This window comes from Rhipicephalus sanguineus, chromosome 4, assembly GCF_013339695.2.
Source record: "Rhipicephalus sanguineus isolate Rsan-2018 chromosome 4, BIME_Rsan_1.4, whole genome shotgun sequence".
NCBI classification, from domain to species: Eukaryota; Metazoa; Arthropoda; class Arachnida; order Ixodida; family Ixodidae; genus Rhipicephalus; species Rhipicephalus sanguineus.
Genome location: NC_051179.1, coordinates 115,476,686 through 115,504,490, shown reverse-complemented (window position 1 = coordinate 115,504,490; position 27,805 = coordinate 115,476,686). Strand labels below are relative to the sequence as shown.

The following is a 27,805-nucleotide window of genomic DNA, read 5'->3' as shown; positions in this document are numbered from 1 at the left end:
GATAACGCGCTTGTTGTGTGTAATCTGCAGCATTGATTCCCGTTTGCTTGTTGTAAGTTCAAGCAAATAGTTAAGGCCGAAGACTACGTCTTCTATCTTTCGAAGATTGCCACTCAAGGCCTCACTTCATGTCTCGAGAACTTTCTGAGGGATCATACCTCCCCAGAACAAATTTTGCTGCAATAGACTGAATATACTCAAGTGTATCAGCATGCACCTTTTGAAACGGATCACACACTTGACACGAATATTCCGGTATATGTCTGGCATAGGCGTGACATGCAGTCTACATAACTTCTTCAGTCACCTGCTTAAGGTTTCCTTGTAGAATGCCTAGGGCTTTTCCTGCCCTGCTAACAACACTGTTATTTTTGTTCACGCCATGCACCATCTTCAGTAAACATAACACTCAAATACTTGTATTTGTCTTCTTTCCTAGCAATTTGGTTGTTTAAAACGTAGTGATTTATCATGAACCGATTGACCCTTTTAGAAACGACGAGAACACACATATTGCTGTTTATTATCTTGTCATTAATTTTACACCCTACCTCTACGGGGTTGAAATAGTCATGAATCTGTGTAGAGTTATTTTGATCAGTCAAATTAGTATGCAACATACCATCATCAGCAAAAACTGCAACGTTGATTTTGTTGCTTACATCCCCAATATCATTTGTAACCCAATAAACAGAAATGGGTCGAATAGAGAACCCTGGGTGCCTGTGAAGTGACAGAAAGTAAACATGAACACGATGCAGCCTAAAACCACCTTTTGTTTCCTTGATGTCGGGTAGTCCGTTATCCAGCTTCAAACGGCTTTGTCATTGTTTAAATTCTGCATCTTTTGTATTAGAACTGAATGTTACCCAGTATCACACGCCATTTGGAAATCCAAAATTAAACAAAGAATATGGCCTCCGTTTTGGAAAGCCGATGTTCTGTCTTTATACAAATCAATTAATGAGGTTGTACATGAAAATCCTGTTATAAATCCGTGTTGTCAACAATTTATTAAACCAACCGAAGTTAGGAAATACAACAATACAGAGCATGCTGAAGTCGTTTGCAACAATTTGGGGTCAGGAAAATAGGCCTGCAGTTGGACACTTCTAATTTAGAGCCACTTTTAAAAGCAAGTGCAGAATTACTAACTTTATAGTTATCGGCAAGACCGCCCTCATCAAATGTTTTTTTTACAGATAACGTAAAGGTGACGTTCTACTAAATCAGAATAGCGCTTTAAGACGCTTGCAGAGATACAATCTGGTCCAGTTGCTTTATCTTCGTTGACGTTTGTAAGTGCTTATAGGTGCAATTAAATGGAAGCACTACCTGCTATATGGACAAACACTGGTGTGTTATGCATCCAACCACAACCTGAGTATGAGGGTGAAAAAGCGATTTGAAGAAGTCGTTGAAAACGGTGGTTCTATCGCGATCGCTAGTGACTGTCAAACCATCGTGACTTAGATTTGGCGGGCTAACTTTCTCACTACCACATATTAATGAACGCTACTATGTTTAAATGCACATATATATACCCTCTAAAGCTCAGTGGCAGAACATCGGACGCGTTATTAGAGGTTCAGTCCCTGCCTGCGGCAAGTTATCTTGTCGTCCACTTTACTTTCTTCACATTTATATCCCAATTATTACAAATAGCATCTCCTATACTTTCCTTGGCATTATTGTCGGTTAGTTCTCATTAATATTGTGTCTAACAAAGAAAAATGAGCCCGTAACAGCCATCTTCTTTCTTTCGCTACCACATAGTTCCACATAATTCTAGAAGCTCTGTTACTAGGAAAGTCTTTACCAACCTCAAAAGACGCTTTAAGTTTGTAAGAATCTTTATGCCGACTGTCACGTAAAACGATCATCGCCATAAAGAACTTCATGAACAAAACAAAACAAAATTTCTTGTCGTGCCTGAGTTAGAACACGAGCCCCCATGCGCCGAAGGAGGGTGTCTTACCCACTGGCCTACATAATGATAATAATAATTGGGGTTTTACATCCCAAAACCACGATGTGGTTATGCGCGACGCCGTAGTGGAGGGATCCGGAAATTTCGACCAGTACATGGGCCTCAAGCATTTCACCTCCGTCGAAATGCGGCCCCCACTGCCGGGATTTGATCCCGCGCCCTTCAGGTCAGCAGTCGCCCACTACAACCACTAGACCACCGTGGCGGGCTACTGGCGTACACAAGCAAGCTCGCAGAGTATGAGTATATCTGAACCATATGAACGCGTTAAAACCACGGAGTAAAACAAATGTAAAAGGGGAACTGTTTTAGATGCGACGCATCTCTTGCTCGGGGGTATGTAAGGCGGCGTGGTAATCCGCACGCGCCGTGGTAGTCCGCACTGACACTACGCATGCGCGCCTCTCCTCCTTCCCTCTCTCCGAGAGCTGCGCGTTACTCTCTCCACTTCTCTACCAGCACTTGCTTGCGCTTCTCCTGCGTTCTCGCTTTTGCTTTCGCGGCGCATGCGCTACTCTCTGCGCTACTCTCCTCCTCTAAGCGGTTAGAGCGCAGCACGCGTTCAGTGCAGCGCTTGCTTTGGTCGACTCCGCTTGACTCCATTGGTGCTTCCGATGAAGCGTGATGGAAGCAACAGTCCCGTCAATGAGTGCGCTGACGCAAGCACGCGTCAGCATCAGCCCAATTGCGTCCACTCAAGTCAAAGCTGCGAAGCGAAGGGCAGCGAACTACCATTCACGGCACATGCATTGATCACGTCTTCACCTATTTCAAGATCCACCCACTGCACCAAGATCCCCTCACGGTTCACTTCAGCGACCACAAAGCCATCCTCATCAAAGCAACGTGCACACCTCCAGTACTAGACGCTGCTCAATAAAGACTTTCGTTAACCGTCTCACCTTCGTCTACAAAGTTAATAACACCGTTAATAACGATCCGAGGTCGGTAGCATGCCCAACGAACGCCAACGGAACGCGATCGTGCAAGTGCTCCGGCTTCGCATCGCCTCATGGTCCCCTTTAGCGGGAGATGGTGTAATTTTTTTTATGAAGGCTTCGTTGAATTCCGTAGTAGTGACTTAAAAGCCCTCTCGAGGACAATATGTAAAGCCGACAGAGAGAATTGTACACATCAGCAGAATTTAGGCTTTGCGAAAATTTAACGCCAAACTGGCGCTTCGGCGGTCGCGGGATGCGGCATATGAAGGGGAGCGTTCCAGCCCTGACGAATGCTGGCAAAATTCTGGGATACGCCGTGGCGATGCCGCCCGAACACGGCGTTCTTGGGACGGCCGAAGCATGCAATAACAGTCACGCTTACACATCTTAGGCAACTCCCAGAGGAGATTCTGCGTGGACTGTTCCAGCTTTTCTCAATCTTACATTACAAGCTGTCGAAGTTATAAGGAGCTTTATTTTGACAGTATCGGAAAAAAGCCCTTTTGCTCTGCTTGGTAAGCTTAATAAGATGCCCATTCATCCAGGCTTTTTCTTCTTGCCTAATGTATCGCTTGAGACGCTCCTTAAGCATGTACTTTAGCTTACCGACGATTGCTTTGTCTGCACGACATTCAAAGGACAAAAAAATTACACCATCTCCCGCTAAAGGGGACCATGAGGCGATGCGAAGCCGGAGCACTTGCACGATCGCGTTTCGTTGGCGTTCGTTGGGCATGCTACCGACCTCGCGTCGTGGAACGCGAAGAGGGACGCTACGCGCGTCGTATCTTCCATCTAGCCCGGCCGTTAATTCTCACAGGGCGAGCGGGGAACGCGGTCGACAGGCGGGCGAGAGGGGGGCAGCGTAGGAGAGGAGGGAGAAGGGGAGGGGACGCGCATGCGCTCGAGCTCATCGCGGCGTTGCGCAGGAGAGAATTTCGGCATGTCTAGCCCGCGTTTCAGTGGAAGAGTGGAAAGGGGGAGGGGAGAGGGTATAGGAGAGGGGGATGGGAGAGGGAAAGTGGAGGGGAAAGTGGAGAGAGGAAGGAGAGAGGGAGAGCGGAGAGGCGAGGGAGGGGGGAGGGGGAGGGGAGAGGGAAGGTGGAGATGGGAAGCGGAAAGGGGAAGGGGAGAGGGAAAGTGGAGAGGGGAAGGAGAGAGGGTGAGTGGAGAGGTGTGTGGAGAGGGTATGCGCATGCGCAGTAAGGGTGGTCACGCCGCACACCACCACCACCACCACCACCACCACCACCACCGGATTGAGCTCCGCCTTAAGGTACTTCGCATCTAAAAACTGATTTTCTGGTTGCAATCTCAGACCGAATTTACCAGGGAGTTGAAGTTTCCGACATAAAACCAGCGACCCGAGCATATTTCTGTGCTGGTGTACCAGCTACCTGCAACACGCAAGATGTGATTGACGTCATCGAAATGAGGAAATGTGATAGAATGGAACTTCCATGCAAATTCTCTCTGGGTGTAACAGTGATGGCAGTGGGTGCAGCTTGCATATATTGTAAGGTTGTAACCGACTGCACTTACTGGCACACTGAAGCAGGGAGGATCAGTTAATAAAAGCTTCTTTATCTACTGGCATGGTATGTTACGCTGATTTTGTGGCAGTCTTACGTAAAATTTAGACGAAGTAAAATTTCCTTGATTTTTCTCGCAATAACAGTTTTCTGCTACATAGGGCACCTGTATGCAAACAGCATGTACAGCAATGTGGGTCCGGAAGATCGAATGTTTCTCTAAATTTACGGCAACTTACCGGTAAGACATGTGCTACCTCACACTAGGGTCACTAATATCCTTGAAGGTGCTGTTAGAGTAGATGTCGCGTAGATGCCTTGATAGTGAAGCAAGGTATGTTGCTGGGCTAGTCGGTTCGTAGGTTTAGCAAAATTTTAAACTGTGCAACGAAGACAGGACGAAAACAGGAACACAGACGCGCACAGTCGGAAGCTCTGCGCTTCGTGTGTGCGCCTGCGTTCCCCTTTTGTCCTGTCTTCTCTGCGCAGTTAAAAATTTCGCTGAAGCCTTGAAAGATTGTGTCTGTGTGTGTTTGTACGTGCGATTCTCGTCTGTGGCCTTCATTTACACTGCTACTGCAACATGATATTGTACCGCGTAGTTACCATGGTAATCTCGTGAAGTGATTCGCAATTATTAAGAAGAAAGCCTTAAGAGCCTCGCTGCGCGGCCTGTTGGACGAAACACGGGAGACGAACGATACGGTACAAAAACCTACGTGATCTACGTCATTGATGACGTCATGTAGTGACATCAGCACGTACCATCACAGATCGACGAAGTTTGTGACGTGATCATGACGTCATCACATGACCTCATATGATGTCATAATGGTGTGACGTTATCGCTTGACATCATCGCTTGGTCCAAGGCGGAGCAATGCAATCGACTGAGAACGTCAGAACATCAAGGTGATTTAAGGCGTGGCTCTCACTTGTTGCCTTACCAAGCTCGAAGCAGGCTTTCGCCTTGGAGTGTTACACAGAGTGTAACACACTGCAGAACATTTTATTTGTGCTATAGGACAATGCCGTACCGTTTCGCCTCATTATTATTATTTCACTAGATGCGCCGCAATAGAGTGGACCTCGTGTCTTAATGGAGGCGGCACATAAAACAAAGAAGCGTAAACCAATCGTTCTGTGATTGTAGTTCAGTAGTGTGAGTTGCGCTACGGACAAGGCAGTAAATATGGGGACGCCAATTTTTCCTCGTTGGACTCTAAATAAAGTTTGTTACCTAGCTACCAATTTAGCAAGCCAGGTGTGAACTTCGCTACCTGCATTTTGCTACTTTCACTTCCTGGGAGATTAGTGCTTGTTGTGACAAGTAATTGGTGGGTGTTTAGTTAGCCAATGTGCCCGCCACCTCCAGCAGTGTACAGTGGCGTTTGTCCGGCAGAAATCTGGGACACATGCTGCTCACCTGAAAATGGTCCTCTTTGCTTTCGCCGGGTTTCCTGCCTATGTTGGTGGCAATCACAGCAGGACTGAAAGGAAGAGAATTCACAATGAAGGTATTTTGCGATGCTACGATCGACCAAGACGTATTGGACTTCCACCAGTTATGGAAGCGTCATTCACAGTTTCGCTACAAACCAATGCATCTACATTTTCTCTGCGAGTGGACAAGGTGATAGATTTAGCAGATGATCGCATTTTTTTTCCCGAGGTTGCAAAACCGCGACGCTATAAATATTCGAAACGAACGTTTGTTCTTAAAACAACTGAAATGTGTTCAGCGGTGCAGGCATTATACTATTATTATCTTCAAGAGCATAGTCATTCTAAGCAAGAATATGGAGCCACTGTGGGCTGACAAATAACCCGGACCTATGTTCTTTTGCGTGTCGACGCCAACAGAGCGCCCGTGCGAGAGAAGATGTGTGAAAGATATGAGGCGCGTTCGTGACGTGTCCGGCATCTGCCAAGGTATAGCTTAGTCAATTGAGCCTCGGGCGCTTACCGTCGCGGCCGCAAGGTCATGGGTTCGATTCTTAGCGGCGGATTTCTCGCTTTTTTTCTTTCTAGTCCGTTTTAACAACGTCATATCCGTAACGGAAGTACTCGGGGGACCCCGGAATAAAACACTTTCGTCTTAAAAATTCATGACAGTGAGACAGAGTCAAGTGTGGGATATTCTTCGACCACAGCGGATCATATATTTTGCACCACACAACGCTAAGTACCAGACCGCATGAGCCACCGGCATTGTAACTTTAACCGAACAAGTGACGCCTTTAACGCCACCCAGGGGTGATATTCCATCGTCTCGATCCAAGCTCGCAATGGAGAAAAACATCACGCTTCCTGAGGGCTGGGTTGCCACCGCAACCACCGCAGCCACCGCAGTGTTACAGAGGTTACGGTGCTCGACTGCTGACCCGAAAAACACGGGATCGATCCCGGCCGCGGCAGTCGCATTGCGATGAAGGCGAAATGCAAAGAACTCCCTTGTACTCAGATTTAAGAACACGTCAAAGAACCCCAGGTGATCGAAGTTTTCGGAGACCCCGACCACGGCGTGTCTCATGATCATATCGTGGGTTTGGAACGTAAAAGCCCAGAAATTATTACTATTGTTATCCGAAGGGCTGCGTTCAGCAGATATCTGGGAATATTTTTTCGTCTGAAATGCTTGAAATATTAAGCAGATGCACGCGACCAACGAAAAAGTAATGTGCAAGCCCCAGGAAAAAAGAAACCTCCAAGGCAGCACCAGATTAGCAACAGCCTTGGGCATAGAAAAGAAAATATATATATATATATATATATATATATATATATATATATATATATATATATATATATATATATATATTGTGCTACTCCAATGTTTTACAAAAATTAAAATTGATGAGCTGATATGTGCCAGCTATTTATGAATATCTCATGCCATATTCAAGGGAAGCATCTGGCCCTAGAATCGAACTTTTCAGTTATAAAATTGCGACGTGTACTAGTAGCGTTTTCGTGGAATAGCTCTGTTACCGTATGCGGTAACAGGGGTGTTCTACGAAAACTCGTTGTTTACCTGTATGCCCCGCTAATAGGGTACTCAGGCAAATTCTCTCTTTAGCAGAGAATATATAACGCCACCAAAAATTCCCAAAAAAGGTCTATCTTAATACAAAGAAGGTGGCACCATCTGCGTAATAAATCGAGTGTTCACCCTGGATCTCTTTAATTCTCCTTGCGGGTTGTACATTGTTTTGTCGCATGGTATTTCGCACTTTTGTTTCTTCTGCCCAGCTCCTAAATTCCGCTGCCTGCTCGTGGTATCCCTAGTTTCGAGAACGTGCTCACAAAGAAACGCTTCACTGTGAAATACACTCGATGGTTACGACAAACACGTCATCAGTGAGCTCAGGAACAATGGCTGTTAAAATACGTTGCAAGAACAACTTCATTTTTGACCAAATTAACAGAAACGCGGCTTTCATTCCCATCAGCGAGATCGGTTGCACTGTGAGAAGTCGATTTACCAGCGTACAAAGAAACATAAACATGTAGCGGTTTTATTAAAGCGATTCCTTCCAGATTCATTAGAGCGTTGTTTCTCCTAAATCTTCAATATCGAAAACCCAAAACGCTGATAGGCATCACGGTAGGACTCTTTCACTGAGGAGAGCTTTATGTGTGAGGAGATACAAGGAAGGGCGTAGTGCGCGTCCGTGTCTACCATTGGTGATAGACACCAATGAAGCAGAAAAAGAAAAAGAGAATACGCTCTCATCGCCGCAAAACAAAAGTTGCAGAACAGCATCAGTCAATATAAGCGTAGGATTGATCACCTAAAACAACTGCGAAAGGAAAAAACATGGCTGATCCCTCTGTCATAGGAATCGGTATAACACGAAAGTGAAACGTGTCTAAACAGACGTAGTTGAGCGTTTGTTGTGCATTCTTTCGCCCCAAGCGTGAAGGAATGAATGCTACAGCATCAAATTGTAGCATTACACGAAGAACGGCAAGCCGCTCGTAACTTGCAATGCGCTGCTCAAGCAGAAAGGACGCGCGGAACGAACATACACAGGATGAGCGCGAACTGTCACAGTTGTAACTTATTTCTGTGTGAGCAGCGCGCTCCTTTCGCAAAGGCGGCCGCTGCAGTGAGCGAGGTTCGTGCTCTCAACGGAAAGTTGCAGGCAGAGCGCGAGGCGTACAAACCACCGAGATCACGAGATAAGCGCCCGCACGAGCGACCACGCCCTGTCGAGGCGCGCGCTAATCCGCGTGGGGAACGACTTTTAAAGCGCGCTCTTCGAGCCCTTCGCGCAATCTTGCTAGTGATAACGAAAACACGCTGTACCGTCGATCTCTGGGTACCGCCACCGGCGAATGGTGTACATAAATAGCTCGCCGTTAGCATAGTAGAGAACATGGCGTCTGTGGCGGAGTCGTTTCGCGCTGCGCGCTGGCGATCGAGAGGTTGTAAGTTCGACTCCCAATGACGGAACTTTTTCTGATAGTTCTTTTTCTTTGTCACATGTTAGTCTTTATATTTTACGACGTCATATCCGTGACGGAAATCCGTCATAAAACATTTTCGTGTTAAAAGAATGAGGGTGAAGCAGAACAGTAGGTGGCGTCACCGCCCAGAATACCTCACTAAATGCAAATTGCTTTGAAACGTTCAATATTGCCTTTCTGCAAGACTACCTGCTTAACGCAGCGCCCAGCACGTTTTGACAACTTTCGAAACATTTTATTAGATCAAATCCACACAACATGGCTGGCTTAGCTCCACAGGAATTTGTGACTTCCGTAATCGGGCGCGGACAAGGCTGCTCTGGCGACGCATCACATTGTGATGGCACTGTTTGTGAGACTCAATAGAGAGCTGTAGTGCCGCGGACCGTATAAGCGGCTTGCCCACCGAAGCTCTAGCGTTGTTTTGCCCTCCCTTTGCAAGCGGCCGGCGAACATAAGAACGCGGTACGAGTACAAAAACAAACAAACAAACAAACAAACAAACAAACAAACAAAGAACTTGGGAACCCAATGGCAGGGGTCCGCGTCACTAAAGCTATCTAATGCAACAAAAGCAGTCGCACCACCATAGCAGCTCTCAAAGACAGCAGGATATGACCCGGGCAGCCTGTTAAAAAATCACAGCATATCCACGGAGTGAATGATGATGAGTGGGCGAAGCTGCGGAGGCTCATCGGTAAACCGTGAATATTCCGTGAATTCTGCCCAGTACATCATCACCGACGTGAGATCGGGCGCGTTTATACTAAAGGTTCGATGAGTTATGACGACTTGCAGCTCACTTTAATTTTACATGTACGCTGTGAATTTTCATTGTTTAGAAAACCATTGCTTTAGAAAACATCTGGCGTCTTTCGTTAAGCAGCTGGCGTCTTTTCGTTTTGCTTTAGAAACATCTGGCGTTCTTCCGTTTTGCTTTTACAAAACATCTGGCGTCTTTCGTTGGTTTATTTCATCAATCAACGGCGTTTTGAACAAAATTTTTATTGTTTAATCACACACAGGAGAAATCTCACCAGGCACTACCTTGGAGGTAAAGAATGGCTGCTAATGGGAATGAGAGACAGAAGAAGTCGGCTTTTAGCTACCGCTGCGAATTTTTTATTGTTCAACAACGCACAGGAAAAATCTCCCACCGGCACCACCTTGGAGGTCAAGATCTGGTACTAGCGTTACGACTGGTTACGCACTACGACTGCTACGACTACGAGGGACGAACGGGTGCCGCCTTAAGGAGCTTCGCCCCTAAAAACCTGTCTGTCGTGGTCATGAGCAAAAACGAACAACCATGTTGGCACAGTGGCGTGTCTTTTGGTAGTAATACTGCCTATTCTTTCAGGGCGGACGTGGACTCAGAGAGACAGTGAATATGACACTGTAGCAGAGTAAGAATCTGGTTCTAGGTGGTTTAGCAGCTCGACACATTGACCCGTAAAGCGTCTTACGCTGAAATTTGAGGCAATGCCAATGCTGGCCATATCATTAGCGAAGCCGCATTGACAGTGAGCACTTACGAAAGGAAAGCTTTGTGAATTCGGCTTGTTGTATTTTTGTCACGCGTTGGTGGTCGGTATATCAAGGGTAGCGGTCGTAAAATAACAGCGCTAAAACGACTGACGAACACACAGAGACAAACGAGCTCTTTGTGTTCGTCCGTCGTTTTTTTGCGTGTTATTTTGCGAGCATGAACTACCGACAAGCCCGATTACCGCCATTGTCAAGGATAGCGGATACATCTAACCCAGAAATACACTCCTCAAAAGATTGAACACTGGTCGCTACGTTCATAGACGTCTTTTTAGAAGAATTTCACCTACTTACTTCACAGAATTCACGCGCACTCCATACTGCGCATTTTCTGTAAAGACAAATGTTGAAATGAGCACCATCGCTGCAAAACATCATGCACGGTAATGTCCGTAACTGTCTGCAGATATTAACAGATTTACAGAAGCTGTGCGTTGAAGTACTTCAAGTAATGTTGTGAAAAGAAATGGTAAAGCCAACCGCAAGAGTTTCTGGACCAGGCGAGCGCATGGCCAACAGCCTCTTGGCGGCATTTTCTGCAACGTGAGCGGCGATCGGGAGCAGCGCTAGGCTCAAGCCACATCCCTCCTTTAATCGACGGCCTGTCAATCTTATCACTATGCAAGGATATTTCCCATTCTTCTCCTTTTCTAGGCGACCCACTTTTCGGCAGTCGTAACCACGTTGTTGTTTCTCGAGAGGAGTATATCAGCTGGTATAGCTGCTAGCATTGCCCAGTCTTCACACAAACCGAGCAGCATACTGCTCGAGGAACGCCGTGATTGCTGTGATCCTGCTGTCAGAGTAGAAGTGTGACGTCCTTACTAAGGATGAGCGGTTGACGAGACGTCCACAAACTAAGGACGCCCTGGGCGGCAGTCGAAAATTGTTAAGCCAGTTAATAACAAGAAGACTTTCCGTCCTAATGCTGCGGTTGACTGTAGGTGGCGTGACGAGGCAGTTCAGCACGCTCTCGCGTGGTCCGTACATTTTGCGGGTTGACTGTACACAATTTATGGGGGTGAAATACAGAGATAAAAGAGCGATGGATCAAGAGGGTGCATCAAAGTGTGTGCTCCAATTAAAGCATTACCTTACACGACCCCTGTGACTACATCCTAGGCATCTAGAATAGAAACTGTAGAAACACAGGAAAGTAAACTGTGCGGGTTGACACAGTGGAAAATTTCAGGTACAGAATTGAAACCCTTGTGACACGAATACCTTCAAAACCTGTTGAATAAGAGCTACATTTCATTGGGAAATAAATTTTAATAGTGGAACGTGGGTAAGCGGCGGTTAGTTAACGGGGGCTAAATAAACCACCTTCTTTCGGGTAATCGTAATGTACACAAGAATGTTTCACTCAAGAATTCGCTATATAGCTTCTGTTGGGGACCACAGCGATGTAATGCACTCGTTGGAGGCGGTTCCAAAGAACAGCGCTCACTTCATTATCGGTGAATAGGACAGAACAGCTAGCATAAAGCACATGAAAGGAAGTGCGAACCTACGTGTGTATAATCCTGTCGCAAGGCAATATGTTTAAACAATTTTGCAGATCTTTTCATCACCCCAAACTTGGAACGCAGCTCTTCTTGCCCCCGACTTTAATTTCGGATTACTTAGGTAACCCTGTACCAAAGAATGTTGTTAAGCGGTTTATTGAACGGGACTCGGCGACAATTCGCTATGGCGACAGTCCAGGCCAAAGCACGGGCTCCGAGAGCGAGCGGCGTTTACAAGAGGACGACCCACTAGGAGCCGCTGGAGAACGCAGCCGTTTAACAGTACCAATTGCTTCGCCACAATTACCCCGGGTACGAAAAGGGAGCCGTCCGGCGACCTAACAGCTCGTCACAATGAGTGGGTCATAGTAGGCCTTGAGGCGCTCCACGTTGACTATGTCGCGCCCTCGACGGCGCATGTCCGAAGCTGGTTCGATGGGTTCGATCAAGTAGTTGACCGGGGATGTGCGCTCGACGACCCGGTATGGGCCTTCGTATTTCGGCAGCAGTTTTGAAGAGAGGCCACTTGCAGTGGTAGGGACCGAGAGCCATACGAGCGCTCCAGGGAGGAACGTGGGCTCAGAAGTGGTGGTGCCGTCGCGAATGCTCTTCTGCAGCTCTTGTTCCTGCGTCGTAAATGTCTTGGCAAGCTCGCGACACTCTTCAGCAAGCCTGGCTGTGTCAGAAATAGGCGCACACTCAGATGGATCCAGCTTGTATGGAAGTATCGTGTCGATGGTGTGCGACGGGTGCCTTCCGTACAGTAAGAAAAAAATCACAGCATATCCACGGGGTGAATGATGATGAGTGGGGCGAAGCTACGGAGGGAATCATCTGTAAACCGTGAAACTCTTCCGTGAAATGCGCCCAGTACATAATATAAAGAGTGTGAAACATCGTGTATATATTAAACATCAAACTTTTATTGTACTGTTGGCTTACGTGGTCCCTTCATTATCACTTGTGATCGGTGAAATGCAAGGAAGAAGTCCGCTCCCGAGCGAAAGAGCGCCAAGAGCGACCGCATTCCCCGCTCGCCCTGTGCGAATTAAAGGCAAGGCTAGAGGGAAGACAGGACGCGCGTTCCACGACGCGAGGTCGGTAGCATGCCCAACGAAAGCCAACGGAACGCGATCGTGCAAGTGCTCCGGCTTCGCATCGCCTCATGGTTCCATTTAGCGTCCCGAAACCAAACATATTGCTCAAGGTGTGCCTTGCGTTTTTCGTAGAAATAATTTCTTTATCATGTACATTAAGACGAAAAGTTGAAAGCTCACTAGAGTGTATCGCCCGCAAAGTATGTCTTTTAGTGTGATTTAACTCTCGTACGGCAGGGTCCTCGCGCCGTTGCCGGTCCACCTCGCCCGTTGATGATCGGGCGAGGTGGCTACATGCAACTACTACTACTACACTTTAAGAAAAACATCTGGCGTTCTTTCGTTCTGCTTTTACAAAACATCTGGCGTCTTTCGTTGGTTTATTTCATCAATCAACGGCGTTTTGAACAAAATTTTTATTGTTTAATCACGCACAGGAGAAATCTCACCAGGCACTACCTTGGAGGTAAACAATGGCTGCTAATGGTAATGAGAGACAGAAGAAGTCGGTTTTTAGCTAACACTTACACTTCTACTTCTACTAACGTTTCCTACTGGAACATGCCAATGGCTGCTAATGGGGAATGAGAGACAGAAGAATTCGGCTTTTAGTTAACGCGCACGCTGCGAATTTTTTATTGTTCAACAACGCACAGGAGAAATCTCCCACCGGCACCACCTTGGAGGTCAAAGCGTAAGACTTGTTACTCACTACTACGACCACGACGACTACGAGGGACGAACGGGTGCCGCCTTAAGGAGCTTCGCCCCTAAAAGGGTGAAAAACCAGTAGTGCTCTGAGGGGCGGTATTATAGGCGTAGGTGACGAAGGGCAGAATGGCATCCCAATTGGTGTGATCAGCGGCGACGTACATTGACAGCATGTCGCCGAGCGTGTGGTTAAAGCGTTCAGTTAGGCCATTCGTCTACGGGTGGTAAGCAGTAGTTTTGCGGTGAACAGCATGGCACTCTTTCAGAATAGCTTCCACGACTTCCGATACGAAGACACGGCCTCGATCGCTGAGAAGCTCTTGGGGTGGACCGTGACGCAGTATGAATCTGTGTAGTAGGAAGGAGGCAACATCGCGCGCTGTAGCCGCTGAGAGGGCGGCGGTTTCGGCGTATCGCGTTAGATGGTCAACAGCGACGATGGCGCAGCGGTTACCAGCCGAAGTCAGAGGAAGGGGTCCATACAAATCGATGCCCACGCGCCCAAACGGACGGTTAGGGCAAGGTAATGGTTGTAGACCTGCTGGCGACACATGCGTTGCAGGTTTTCGGCGTTGGCAATCGAGGCAGGAGCGAACGAACTTCTGCACGTAGCGGTACATCCCACGCCAGAAGTATCGTTGTCGTATGCGGTGGTAAGTTTTGGATACCCCAGAGTGCGCGCATTGCGGGTCAGAGTGGAAGGCTTCGCATATTTCAGAACGCAGACTGCGGGGTATTACTAGTAGCCACTGGCGGCCGTCGGCGTTGTAATTGCGTCGGTGCAGGAGGTCGTCACGAACGGCGAAATGGTGGGCTTGACGACGCAACGCGCGAGTGGATGGTGTTGCCGACGGATCAGTGAGCAAGTCGATCAGCGAGGTGATCCATTTATCCTTGCGCTGTTCGGTAGCGATGGTGTGAACGTTGATTGAAGCAACAGCCATGTGAGATACTGAGCAGGGGGCATTGTCGTCAGGCAAGGGAGAGCGCGAGAGGGCGTCGGCGTCAGCATGCTGGCGTCCGTTGCGGTACAGCACGCGGATGTCGTAGTCCTGCAGGCGAAGTGCCCAGCGGGCGAGACGGCCTGAGGGATCCTTCAATGACGACAGCCAGCATAGTGCATGATGGTCGGTGACGACATCAAATGGGCGACCATACAAATAAGGTCGAAACTTTGTAAGGGCCCATATGATCGCCAGGCACTCTTTTTCCGTGACTGAGTAATTGGTCTCGGCTCTGGTAAGCGTACGGCTTGCGTATGCCACGACATATTCGGGGAACCCTGGTTTGCGCTGCGCAAGGACAGCGCCGAGGCCTACACCGCTGGCGTCCGTGTGTACCTCCGTTGGGGCCGTAGGATCGTAGTGGCGTAGGATGGGAGGAGACGTCAACAAAGGACGGAGCTTTGCGAACGCGTCGCCACACTCGGACGACCACGAATTGAGGGGTCCGTTACTTCCAAGGAGCTTCGTCAGCGGCGATATGATGGTGGCAAAGTTTCGTATGAAGCGTCGAAAGTACGAACACAATCCTACGAAACTGCGCAGTTCTTTTACGGTCGTAGGTTTGGGAAATTCGGCCACGGCCCGAAGCTTGGCCGGATCAGGAAGGATTCCGTCCTTGGAGACGACGTAGCCGAGGATTGTCAGCTGCCGTGCTGCAAATCGGCACTTCTTCAGATTCAGTTGGAGGCCGGCGTTGCGCAAACGCGTCAAAACATGCCGCAGACGTTGGAGATGCGTGGAGAAGTCCGGAGCGAAAACCACGACGTCGTCGAGGTAACACAAGCACGTGTGCCACTTCAAGTTGCGCAGAACGGTGTCCATCATGCGCTCGAAGGTCGCGGGCGCATTACACAGACCAAACGGCATGACGTTGAACTCGTACAAGCCGTCGGGCGTGACAAAGGCTGTCTTCGGTCGAGCGTCATCCGCCATGGGTACTTGCCAGTACCCCGAGCGCAAATCAAGAGACGGAAAGAATTCGGCTCCTTGCAGGCTGTCAATCGCGTCGTCGATTCGCGGCAGCGGATAAACATCCTTGCGAGTGATCTTGTTGAGCCGTCGGTAGTCCACACAGAACCGCACGGAACCGTCCTTCTTTGCAACGAGAACAACGGGAGAGGCCCATGGGCTGTCCGAGGGTCGAATAACGTCGCGTCGAAGCATATCGTCCACTTGCTCGTTAATGACCCGGCGTTCTGCGGGAGACACGCGATATGGACGTTGCCGCAGTGGTGGTTGGGCGCCGGTGTCGATGCGATGCGTAACAGCGGAGGCCGAGAGAAGTTTGCCCGACATCGAAAGAAGAACGAAATTCTTCCAGCAGGCACAGAAGTTGGGAACGCTGGACCGATGTGAGGTCGTCAGCAATGGAGGACCTAAACACACCAGCAGGTGACGAATCGGACGCGGAAACAGCACTGAGCGTACCGGAACTGGGACAGTGCGTGTCATCGGGTGCGTCCATAACTTGTGCGTCTTCGAGGTGTTCCACTCTGCCAAGACATTCCCCTCGCACCAACGTAACAATGTATGGAGATGGGTTGTTAACAAAAATAGCGGTGCTGCCCTGAGTGACTTGGACAGTCGCGAAAGGTACCAACAAGCCTCTCCTTGTGCAAACGTGGTCAGATGGCGAAATGAGCGCAATGGTGTCGGAGAGACCGGCGCAGTCGACTGACACAGCCGTCGACGAGTTTGGAGGCACTTTGGTATCGTCTTTGACGAGGATCTTGCTCGATACCGATGAAGTGTCTGCCGGCGTCAGATCTGAGAACGGGGGGAGTTCGATTTCGGCTTGTGCGCAATGAATTACGGCGTCGTGGCGGGAGAGAAAATCCCATCCCAGGATGACGTCGTGAGAGCATGCAGCAATTATAATGAACTCGACGTCGTACAAAACGCCCTGAATGACGACGCGAGCTGTGCATATCGCTGTAGGATGAATACTCTGGGAGCTCGCTGTACGGAGAGACATCCCAGAAAGTGGCGTCCTCACTTTTCGCAGTAATCGGCTCAATTTTTGGTCCATAACGGATACGGCGGCTCCAGTGTCGACAAGGGCAGATGCGGGAACACCGTCGACAAACACGTCTATCACGTTCGATGGGCTTCGCTGAGGGCTTTCGCAGTTCGATAGCGTCGCAGCCCTTGCCTCCTGGACTGCGACGACTAGTTTTCCTGGTCGCGAGCGACCGGACGTGGGCGCATCGGCGACAGTGAGCGACGTCGTGGAGACGGAGAGCGTGGAGACGGAGCTTGGCGTGACGTCGGCGACAGAGGCGTAGGTGAGGCGTAAAACGTGCGGTTTGACGGGCTGGTGGCGGGCGACACGACTTGAGGCGGTTGGACGCGATTGCGGTAACGCGCCACGTGGCCGGCGTAACCGCATGCGAAGCATATGGGGCGGTTGTCAGGTGTGCGCCATCGGTTTGCTGGAGCAGGGCCCGCCCATGGCGCAGAACGTGATTGACGGGGTGGCGACTGATATGACTGCATCGTTGGCTGCAGTCGTGGCCTCTGCATGACGTCGGCGTAGGTAGCCGGCACAGCCGCTTCGAAGGACTGATGTCTAGGGGCGGCTTCGGCGTAACTGTGTGGGGCTGCCGCGGGTATTACTGGGGACGTCCTGGCGACAGCTTGGGCGTAACTGAGTGGTGCAGGAGCTGGATGGTGCTGGTGGTACTCAGGCATGACCTCCGCGATTTCCTGCTCAATCGCTCGACGGAGGGGAGGGAGAAGAGTGGTTGACGGCTGTTGAACGTACTGAGGTTGAGCGAAGTCCAGCAGCGAGAACTGGCGCGCAATTTCCTCGCGCACGAATGACTTCACCTCTGCGAGCAAGGCGGAGTGGTCGGATATGGTCGACAAGCCAGCGAGCTCGGCGTCGCGGGATGGAGAGCGACGGGTCATCGACCGCTGCCGGCGCAGCTCCTCGTAGCTCTGGCAGAGCGTGATGACCTCGGCCACTGTGCTGGGGTTTTTGGCGAGCAGCATCGTGAAGGCATCGTCGTCGATGCCTTTCATAATGTGCCTCATCTTGTCAGATTCCGACATGGTGGCGTCGGCTTTCTTACACAAATCGAGGATGCCTTCAATGTAGCTGGTAAAGGTTTCGCCGGCCTGCTGAGCTCGTTCTCGCAAACGCTGTTCGGCCTGCAGCTTACGAACGGCAGGGCGGCCAAACACGTTGATGATGGCGGTCTTGAATTCGGACCACGTCGTAAAATCGGATGCGTGGTTGTTGTACCACAGGCCAGCCACACCCGCGAGGTAGAAAACCAAGTTGGTCAATTTTCCCGCCTCGTCCCATTTATTGGGGACACTCACGCGTTCATAGATCGCGAGCCAGTCCTCCACGTCGGTCCCATCTGCGCCAGTGAAGACTGGGGGGTCGCGGATACGAGGGACACCGGGGCATGAGGTCGGTGTAGGCGGAGGCGTCTGCTGGGCGGCGTCTTGAGGCATGGTAGCTGGTAGGGTACGGGATCGAAGCTCCAGAGGCATCGAATGGGAGCACAGCACTCTCCACCAATTTGTTAAGCGGTTTATTGGACGGGACTCGGCGACAATTCGCTATGGCGACAGTCCAGGCCAAAGCACGGGCTCCGAGAGCGAGCGGCGTTTACAAGAGGACGACCCACTAGGAGCCGCTGGAGAACGCAGCCGTTTAACAGTACCAATTGCTTCGCCACAATGTAATTACTTTCCCGTTGACGCAGCCGCTATCGATTGCCATGGTCTCTTCACAAACGTATTACCTAATACCCCGGTCACACTGGCAAACTTAGTGTCATTTTGAGCTAGTGCACTTACGCTCACAGTCACTTTTGCGGCGCGCTGCTACACGAGAAAGAGAAGTGTGCTTCGGAAATGATGGCTGTGACAATTGGTGGTTTAGTAGCGCAACATTTCGTAAGTTATGAATGCGCAGAGATAGCATAAAGCACGCAATGCAATCTGACATGCCAATATGCCCGTAGTTTCACTTTTGAAACAGTGTCTCCTTATAACACACTGGATAAACATTTTCGAGGCAGTGGCATCTCAGCCACCGGGTCTGAGACGTGACACTCACCAAGAGCTGCGCACTTGGTTAACTGATCCAGGCCAGCTTTGCTGATGTTGTAAAACGTTCCACCGAGTGCCTGCCTCAGAAGATAAAGAAAATCTGATTATCACCTGATCAAGTCCCACAGGAAGCTGATTCACATACGTGACAAAATTTATGGGAGTGTATACTGTGGAGTACAACTATCAATAACTACAGTTTATTACTGCCTTTTCCACGATTATACAATGGACATTTGGTGATATCGTGGACAAATGAAACACTCAGAATTGATATAAACATGCGCATGTAGCCACTGATGCAGTTTTCACACACACGCACACACACACACACACACACGCACACGCGCACGCACACACACACACACACACACACACACACACACACACACACACACACACACACACACACACACACACACACACACACACACACACACACACACACACACACACACACACACACACACACACACACACACACACACACACACACACACACACACACACACACACACTAACGTCGCAATGACGAGTGGAGGGCAAAATGAACGAATAGCACAGTTGTATTTTACTGGGTTGCCAACACAGCTGTCAAAAAAAAGGTGGTTCACCTGTAGCACATGGGCGCGTGCATCCGTGCTTTCTTAACTCAATAACGACAGTGGCGGATGTTTTTTTGGCACGTTTACTAATTACAATATGAGACGCAACCTTCGGTGTTTCCGATGCCTTCCTTCTGCGTTGAATACTAAAAAGTAAAAAAAAAAAGATGGTTGATCCCTCTGTCAGGAATCGGTATAACACGAAAGTGAAACATGTCGTCACAGAAATAGTTGATTGCTTTAGGGCATTGGTATATCAGAGCTTGTATAATGTCTATTGTTGTTTGGAAGATGTAGCACCGCTTGATGTGGGCTAGAGTTACTGTATATGCTACCTTAAGGTAGCAGAGTTGCGCATAGGTCTGGCTAGCAACCACAGCTATGCGGCGAAGACGCGCTCCGTTTTTGCAGGCGACATGCCTACTGGGTCACCGATCGGCAAGTCTGGCGTGTCGAAGACCGGTGATTAACTTTACTGCGAATGACTAGTGTCAATCCAGTTCGCTGCAGCGGCGCGATCGAGAAATACAAGAATTGACCCGAGCGTCGGCTTCTCCGCAACGCTTGGTTGCTAGCGGCGTTTGGAAGACGGATGCGCAACTCTGCTACCTAAAGGTAGCATATACAGTAATTCTAATGTGGACTAAAGTCACTGGAACGGGAAAAGTACCGCGTTCGTTTTCTCTTCGCCGCCGCGCCCTTTCCGCGGCTTCACCACATAAAGGGTCCAGCTCGCTCGCCTCGCTAGAGTCTCCCGGCCGCCGACGCACGGCGCATCGAAGGGCGATTGTTTTACAGCGAAAGCTGTTATGAGGTCATTTCACCGGCCGTTTTTGGCGCCGTAGTTGTCCGCCGCCGCCGCCGCCGCCGCCGCCGGTGTCCGTAACCAGTATCGCTCGAAATAAGAAAAAAAAAACGAAATAAGAAAAAAACTCCAGGATGGAACGAGGTTCGAACCTGGGACCTCTGCGTGGGAGCCCAGCATTCAACCTCTGAGCCATACCGGTGCTTGAAACTGCTTGGCAAAAATACAGGTTTCATGTCGGGAAGGAACCACTTTAGCATATGCAACATAGCGTGCTAGAAGAGTAAAATAAGCACCAAGCGTCGCACAACGCGAATTCTCTAACCAGGCGTCACACAATGCGATTTGCGCAACGAGTAGGTTGTTGAATGCTTCCAACCCATTACAAAGGACTATGCCATAATTCTTCATCGTCATCAGGCACAGCATCGACAAAGTGCGCATAATGCCTTACATGCATTTAGCAGGTACCAACGCTCTCCGTAAAATGACGAAAAATGGCACAGTGCCTACTGCCCTACTTCTCAAAAATTACAATGATTTATAGCGTAGTGGGTTCCTCGCAAGTGCACTTGTGTTGGTTGCCAAGGAAGCCCATAAGCGCATGATCCACTTCCTCGGGGTCTCGGTAAAATTACAGAGATTTATAGCGTAGTGGGTTCCTCGCAAGTGCACTTGTATTGGTTGCCAATGAAGACCATTAGCGCATGATCCATTTCCTCGGGGTTTCAGTAAAGTTCTCCGCCCCCCCCCCGTCTCTCTCCCACGTCAGCGTATGTTATACAGCATGACGGGAGAGGGAAATAGCGACCGGGCGTCACCAAATGCAAATTACATAACTGGTGGGCCGTTTGAAGATTCCAACCCATTACAAAGGGCTGAGCCATAATTCCTCATCGTCATCAGTCGTCGCGTCAACAAAGTGCAGCCTTACAGACGTGTAGCTGGTGCCTCGTTTCTCCGCAGAATGACGAATAATGGCTTAGTAGGTGCTTCTCAACTTCACAAAATTCTGATTTATGGCGTAGTGGGTACCTTTCTAGTGTACTTGTATTGTGGCCCCTAGAGAGCCGCTCTTCCAGCTTTCGCTGTGACTGTGCTGCGGTTTCAGCGCAGGCCTGGCGTTTTTAGCGTGTGACGTGGCTGTATAATTGTGCCTTTTGTGTCAATCCGGTAGACCCCACGCACTGTGGGAATCAATCTAATGCGAAGCAGCCAGCAAAGAGCTGCATATATCGCCTTGTTCGTCTTTGAGACAGATGAAGTCATTCATGTCATGACATCTAGTTCACTATATATCGCATATTTTTCACGCGTGCATGCATGTAGACTCTGATATATACAACGCATGACCTGTAATTTATGTTCATCACGCACCCATATCATGCCATACCAAATTTGGTATATATCCAGTTAACAAAACAGCCGGAAGCGCACAAAGACCGTGTAATGGAAACCATGCCGTACATGTCATGCATCTCATTATTTTCACGCTACCACCTATCGTTCATGTTCGTCATACAGTCACCTCGCGCTATACCAATTTTGGTGTATATCAAGCTACCGAACCGGCCGCTAGCGCACCATGAGCGTGGCAAGTAAGTGATTCCGTACATGACATGCAAGTCATGATTTTCATGTTACCACCTGTCACTAACGTTCGTCATACAGAAATATCTCGTCATGTTATGCCATACCAAATTTGGTATACATCCCATTAACGAAACGGCCAGGAGAGCACGTAGTCGTGGGCGGCTACATAGACTGGATGGATGGACGGACGGACGGACGGACGGACGGACGGACGGACGGATACTACGTTCAAACTCGCAGAAGTTCGCTAAGAAATGCTTCGCATTTAATAAATGCCGACAGCCGAGCGCGTAAACGCCGCGCAGTTCGCATTTCTTCCTCGCGTTAGTACGCGCGCGTGCGCGTGTAGGCAAGCGAAAAATGCCGCTATTTCTTTCCTAATTAGTTAGAGAACAACGATGTGTTTCATTGAGGGCTGCAAAAGCGCACGCAATGCGTAAAACATGCGTTACTCCGCGCAAAATCAACACCGCGCCGCCGCAGCTTCGGCCGCGCTGGACCAAATATGGCGGCGGGCGGGACGGTCGCGGTACTTTTCCCGTTCCAGTGACTTTAATGTGGACGCGCTCACGTTGACACCTAGTGGCATGTCCCCGTACCGACGACTAACGCCAATGATCATGATTTAACTCTTGCGGTAGCTTAAGTTCTTAACATATACGTGGACACCGCATATGGTGAATACCGCGCCAATATAGCACCAACAAGCGTATAATAAAGACAGATACTCGATATGCACTCCTCCAAAGCGTGGTGAAACGCGGAGAAAAAAAATTGGCCGCGTATCTGCGTGCTTCGCTGCAAATGTCGTCTAAAGACGATAGAAGAGGCGCTGCGTGAGATATGAACGCCATCTGGCAATACGTCGGGAAACGTGAATGCTGTGTTGCGGGCTGGTAGTCCCGGCGCAGCAGCAGACGAAGACCGGCGGTGACCAACGCGACCGGCGGGGAACACGCGGTTTGGCGCGAAGCGCCGAAGCAGAAGAAACGTCCGCACTCAACGAGTACTCTCCACACACTCTTTTATATTCACGTCGCCTAGGTAAAGCAGGAATGCCAGAGCGGCGCCCCATGGCACTCGTACAGTGCAATACTGAACCGAAACCGAAACACAACAATGAGCTCGTGCAGAGGGCACGGAGGAAGCCAAGTTTCGGCGCAGTCGCATTTTCAGCGCAGCTTAAGAAACTTGGGTCTCTAGAATTACGTATCTATGTATCGTTATACATAGATACGATGGACACGATGATGCCGCCTTCCATGTACCCACCTACTGAGTACGCTCAAGAAGCTATTGCCCGCGCCGACCATGCACGTCAAGTTGCGCGCGTTCGGTTAACCGAATCGCAAGCGGGCCAACAATCTCGCTACGATCGCCGTCACAGAAACGCCCACTTTCTTCCTGGATCTCTTGTCCTCCTTTGGTCTCCAGCACGACGTGTTGGGCTTTCTGAAAAGCTCCTCTTCCCGTACACCGGACCATACCGTGTATGCCGCCAAGTGACCGACGTGACGTATGAAATCGAGCCATTGTCTTCGTCCTCGTCGACTCAGCCCCGCACCGACATTGTTCACGTTGTCCGTCTGTAGCCCCATCACATACCGGAACCCACCGACGCGTGTGTATAGTGACCGTCCTCGCGACCGTCTTTGCCCGGGCGCACCGAGTCGGTGCTTTCACCGCCGGCGGGTAATGTTATGTGCCGCTTACCTAGGGGACGAAGAGGAAGAGGACGTGTTCGTTGCTGCTTTCGCCATCTTGGTTGTCACCCCTACCTCTGTGGTTGTGTAAATACTGTAAATACAGCCTTCTTCTGTCGTCTCCCCGTAACAGTATTTTCTATTAAAGGAGCACCCCCCCTAATACTAACCTAGTGATGTTGCGCCTCAGATATGCATAATGTTTGCTTTTTGATCAACAATGTACTCAAGTATGAACCTAGTCAGCCGTTCACGATGGCTGGCCCTTGTGCAAGTGGTTCAACTTTGGCCGAGTGGCTGAATCGAGGGACGTGCCGACAAACAGAAAGACAGACAGAAGGACAGACAGAAAGACAGACCAAAATTTCTGCGTTTAAGTTCCCCAAGAAAGACTATCGTCTTTAAAAACGCCAGGCCTGCGCTGAAACCGCAGCACAGTCGCAGCGAAAGCTGGAAGAGCGGCGTTTCTAGAGCCCGTTGTAAGCTCCCTTGGGGCTAATACAAGTACACTAGCAAGGTACCCACTACGCCATAAATCACAATTTTTATGAAGTTGGGAAGCACCTACTAAGCCATTATTCGTCATTCTGCGGAGAAGCGAGGCACTAGCTACACGTCTGTAAGCATTATGTGCACTTTGTTGACGCGACGACTGATGACGACGAAGAATTATGGCTCAACCCTTTGTAATGGGTTGGAAGCTTTAAACGGCCCACCAGTTATGTAATGCAAATTTGCATTAGGTGACACCCGGTCGCTACGTCCCTCTCCCGCCATGCTGTATAACATACGTTGACGTGGGAGAGAGAGGTGGGGGGGGGGTCGAAGAACTTTACTGAGACCCCGGAAATGGATTATGCGCTTATGGGCTTCCTTGACAACTAATACAAGTGCACTTGCGAGGAACCCACTATTCTATAAATCATTGTAATTATTGAGAAGTAGAGAAGCAGGCACTGTGCCATTTTTCGTCATTCTACGGAGAGCCGTGGTACATGCTAAACGCATGTAAGGCATTATGCGCACTTTGTTGATGCTGTGCCTGATGACGATGAAGAATTATGTCGGAGCTTTTTGTAATGGGCTGGAAGCATTCAACAACCTACTCGTTGCACAATTCGCATTGTGTGACGCCTGGTTACAGAATTGGCGCTGTAATAATAATATCTGGGGTTTAACGTCCCAAAACCACGATATGATTATGAGAGACGCCGTAGTGGAGGGCTCCGGAAATTTTGACCACCTGGGGTTCTTTAACGTGCACCTAAATCTAAGTACACGGGCCTCAAACATTTTCACAATTGGCGTTGTGCGACGCTTGGTGCTTATTTTACTCTTCTACCACGTTATATTGCATATGCTAATGGGGTTCCTCCCCTACACGAAGCCTGTATAGGACCTTTTTGCAAAGCAGCTTCAAGCACCGGCATGGCTCAGAAGTTAAATACTGGGCTCCCACGCAGAGGGCCCAGGTTCGAACCTCGTTCCATCCTGGAATTTTTGTCTTTTTCCGTTTTTTTTTCTTATTTCGAGCGGTAGTGGTTACGGACACCGGCGGCGGTGGCGGCGGCGGCGGCGGCGGCGGACAACTACGCCGCCAGAAACGGCCGCTGAAATGATCTCATAACAGCTTTCGCTGTAAAACGCTACGCGCGTCGTGTCTTCCCTCTAGCCCCGCAGTTGATTCTCACAGGGCAAGCGTCGGAGAGCTACTTTTCGATATGGATGGATGCTATGAGCAAGGCTTGGGCTACAGCCACTACCGCGCCGTGTGTTAAACGAAATTCCACTTCTATTGGAAACGCGCCGAATGGGACGGTCGCGGCAACGGCGCGTTTTTTTTTCGAGCCTGGTGGCACACATGTCACCACCCCGTTATAAAGGGGACGCTCATAGCACCCATCCATCCGTCCATGCAAGAGCACTGTGAGATGAAAGTGTGAAAGATAAAAGGCGCGTTCATGTAACCTTTTTATGTGTTTGGTGGTAGCTCAGTGGGCTAAACGCCCGCCAGCCATCGTCGCGAACCACCAAGAGGTCATGCGTTCGACTCCTGTTATCGGAACTTTTTCTTATAGTTTTTTGTTCTTTGCCATTTTATGGCTTTCATTTGGCTGTCGTATATCCGTGACGGAACTACGTCATGAAAATCTTGGTGGACCCCGGCATAAAACACTTTCGTGTTAAAAAAAATGAAAGCTTTGTAACGCGGTGCGTTGTCTTAAGCATTAAGAACCGTCGATGAACATTTCTTCGCCGAAATGGGCGACATCGTTACTCACCGCCCTCAGAGAGACAACGCTGGAGACGTTGACAACGTTACCTGCGAGCAGATAATTGCGCACGTGTTCACATGACTAATATTGTTACACGACATGCGCACTGAAGGCGTAAATCTCGTAAAATCGTAAAATCGTGCAAGGGCAGCACACGCGACAAGGATGCAAAACGAGCGTTTCAGATAAAATTTCTCAGCAAAATCAAAGCCGAACGGCAGTGCATGCACCTAAATTTAATTGACTTGTCACTAGTCACGCGTGAACATTTGAGAAGGATCTAAATAGGAACAGCCGTTCCTGCGTGAAAGCCATATCGGGTGTAGTTTGCAGTTCTCAAAACCTATACTTCACAACACACTCGTTTGCAAATGAGCGATGTTTAAAAATATCACCCTAATTGGAAATGTACAAACCACAAAAAATACAGATTTTGCCGCGGTGACGACAGCACGTTGTCGCGTTTTCTTTTTACAGGCTATCGCGGTAATTCCTCTTTTCGCTTCCACCGGAGCTGTCCTCTCATCGCATAGACGACACTAAGCTCTGTAAACTGCATTACTTATGGGACCGCAGTGACTAATCACCTAGAGAAAAAAAAATTAAGGCAGGATCGCACTAGTGGCGCCAAGCCTGAAAGAAGTGCGGAGTTGCGCGGCCTTCTTTGTTTCTCTTAGGTATTTTTCTTTTTTGCAGCTTGTTGTGTCTTTTTTGCTCTCTTTATTTCTATTTTTCTTCCTATTTGTTCTATTTCTTTCTCTCTTTTCATTGCTCACTTGCTTCCTCTTTTTTTTCTATTTTTACGTATACGTGGTTTTCCCTGCGTTACGCCAAACGACGACAGCATACGACAGCATACGACCCCATACGACCGCATACGACAGCCCGGGCCCCTAAAGTGCTGCGCACCTATATCATCATCAAGGTGCTCGAAGAACAAGAGGAAGAAGACTTCTTGGCGGGAGCGTGCGCTCAATATGATACACATGGCTATGTGGTTTTAACAGCGTTACACCAAGCTTCATGAGACGACGACAGCATACGACAGCCCGGGTCCCTAAAGCGCTCCGCACTTAAAGCTATTATTATTAAAATTGGGTAGAGGCTGGCGAGACTTCTTGCAGTAAATGTGCTCGCACCAGCAAATGGTTCAGTGACTTTACCGCCCAGAATTCGATTTCTCTCTCTTTTTTTTTTAGACTGCGCAATACAGTAAGCCGTTTTGCGCCTTAAAAATAAACTCCGTAAATGGAACAGTTATACGTGCAAGGATGCGTCGTGTATAAATAGCTGGCGAATTTGATAACATTGTCACGATGAACCACTGTTCTGGACATTCTTACTATGCCTTCTGTGCTGCTCCATCCGGTGGATCAAGTTTGTCTCAATGAGGAGTTCAAGCATTACCTGGAGTTTTACGTCGTTTCATCGCTCAGTGCCACAGAAACGTGCCATCAATACCATTCATGCGGTTCACACCCGCGTGGCTGCAACTCGATAGTAATACCTAATATAACGACAGGAATATAGGGAGTGGTGCGTACCTTTTACCTGCCGCAAGTACGGCAAGGCGTGTCTTAATACTAGTAGTGGGCCTCGCAAGTTGGTGTTCATCAGCTGCTCATAGTTGTCAAGCGAAGGACTATCTGTCGATCCTTCCAAATAAATGCCGGCGTTATTTACCTGTAAAATGAATACATGCCGCATAAGTTATGAAATCAGGACAGACTTACGTCGCAGAAGAATAACATAAATATTGTACAGGACGCGCGAATGTTACGAATAACGGCAGCTATATACCACTACTTTTTTTACGCTCACTATACCGGTTGTCCCTTCTTTATAGCTGCACTAAAATTTTAACTTGAAGCTTTATAAGTAATTAAGTTTTTTTTTTATCATCGGAACGCACAAACACTCAGGTTCGGTATACCGAATAATTTTGAACGCT

The 27,805-nt window shown here is 49.0% G+C and overlaps 1 protein-coding gene across 1 annotated transcript in view; it reads right to left on the bottom strand.

Moving 5' to 3' along the window:
• The window catches only part of LOC119391529 (glucose 1-dehydrogenase 2), an 85,281-nt gene that overhangs the window by 1,774 nt on the left and 55,702 nt on the right, over positions 1–27,805 (bottom strand). The window contains exons 4-8 of the mRNA XM_037659207.2: positions 27,399–27,537; positions 25,861–25,901; positions 18,880–18,949; positions 10,779–10,815; positions 5,890–5,953 (exon numbers count right to left, since the gene is read on the bottom strand). Of these exons, the coding sequence (XP_037515135.1) occupies positions 5,890–5,953; positions 10,779–10,815; positions 18,880–18,949; positions 25,861–25,901; positions 27,399–27,537 (351 nt within the window). The remainder of the gene's footprint in view (positions 1–5,889; positions 5,954–10,778; positions 10,816–18,879; positions 18,950–25,860; positions 25,902–27,398; positions 27,538–27,805) is intronic.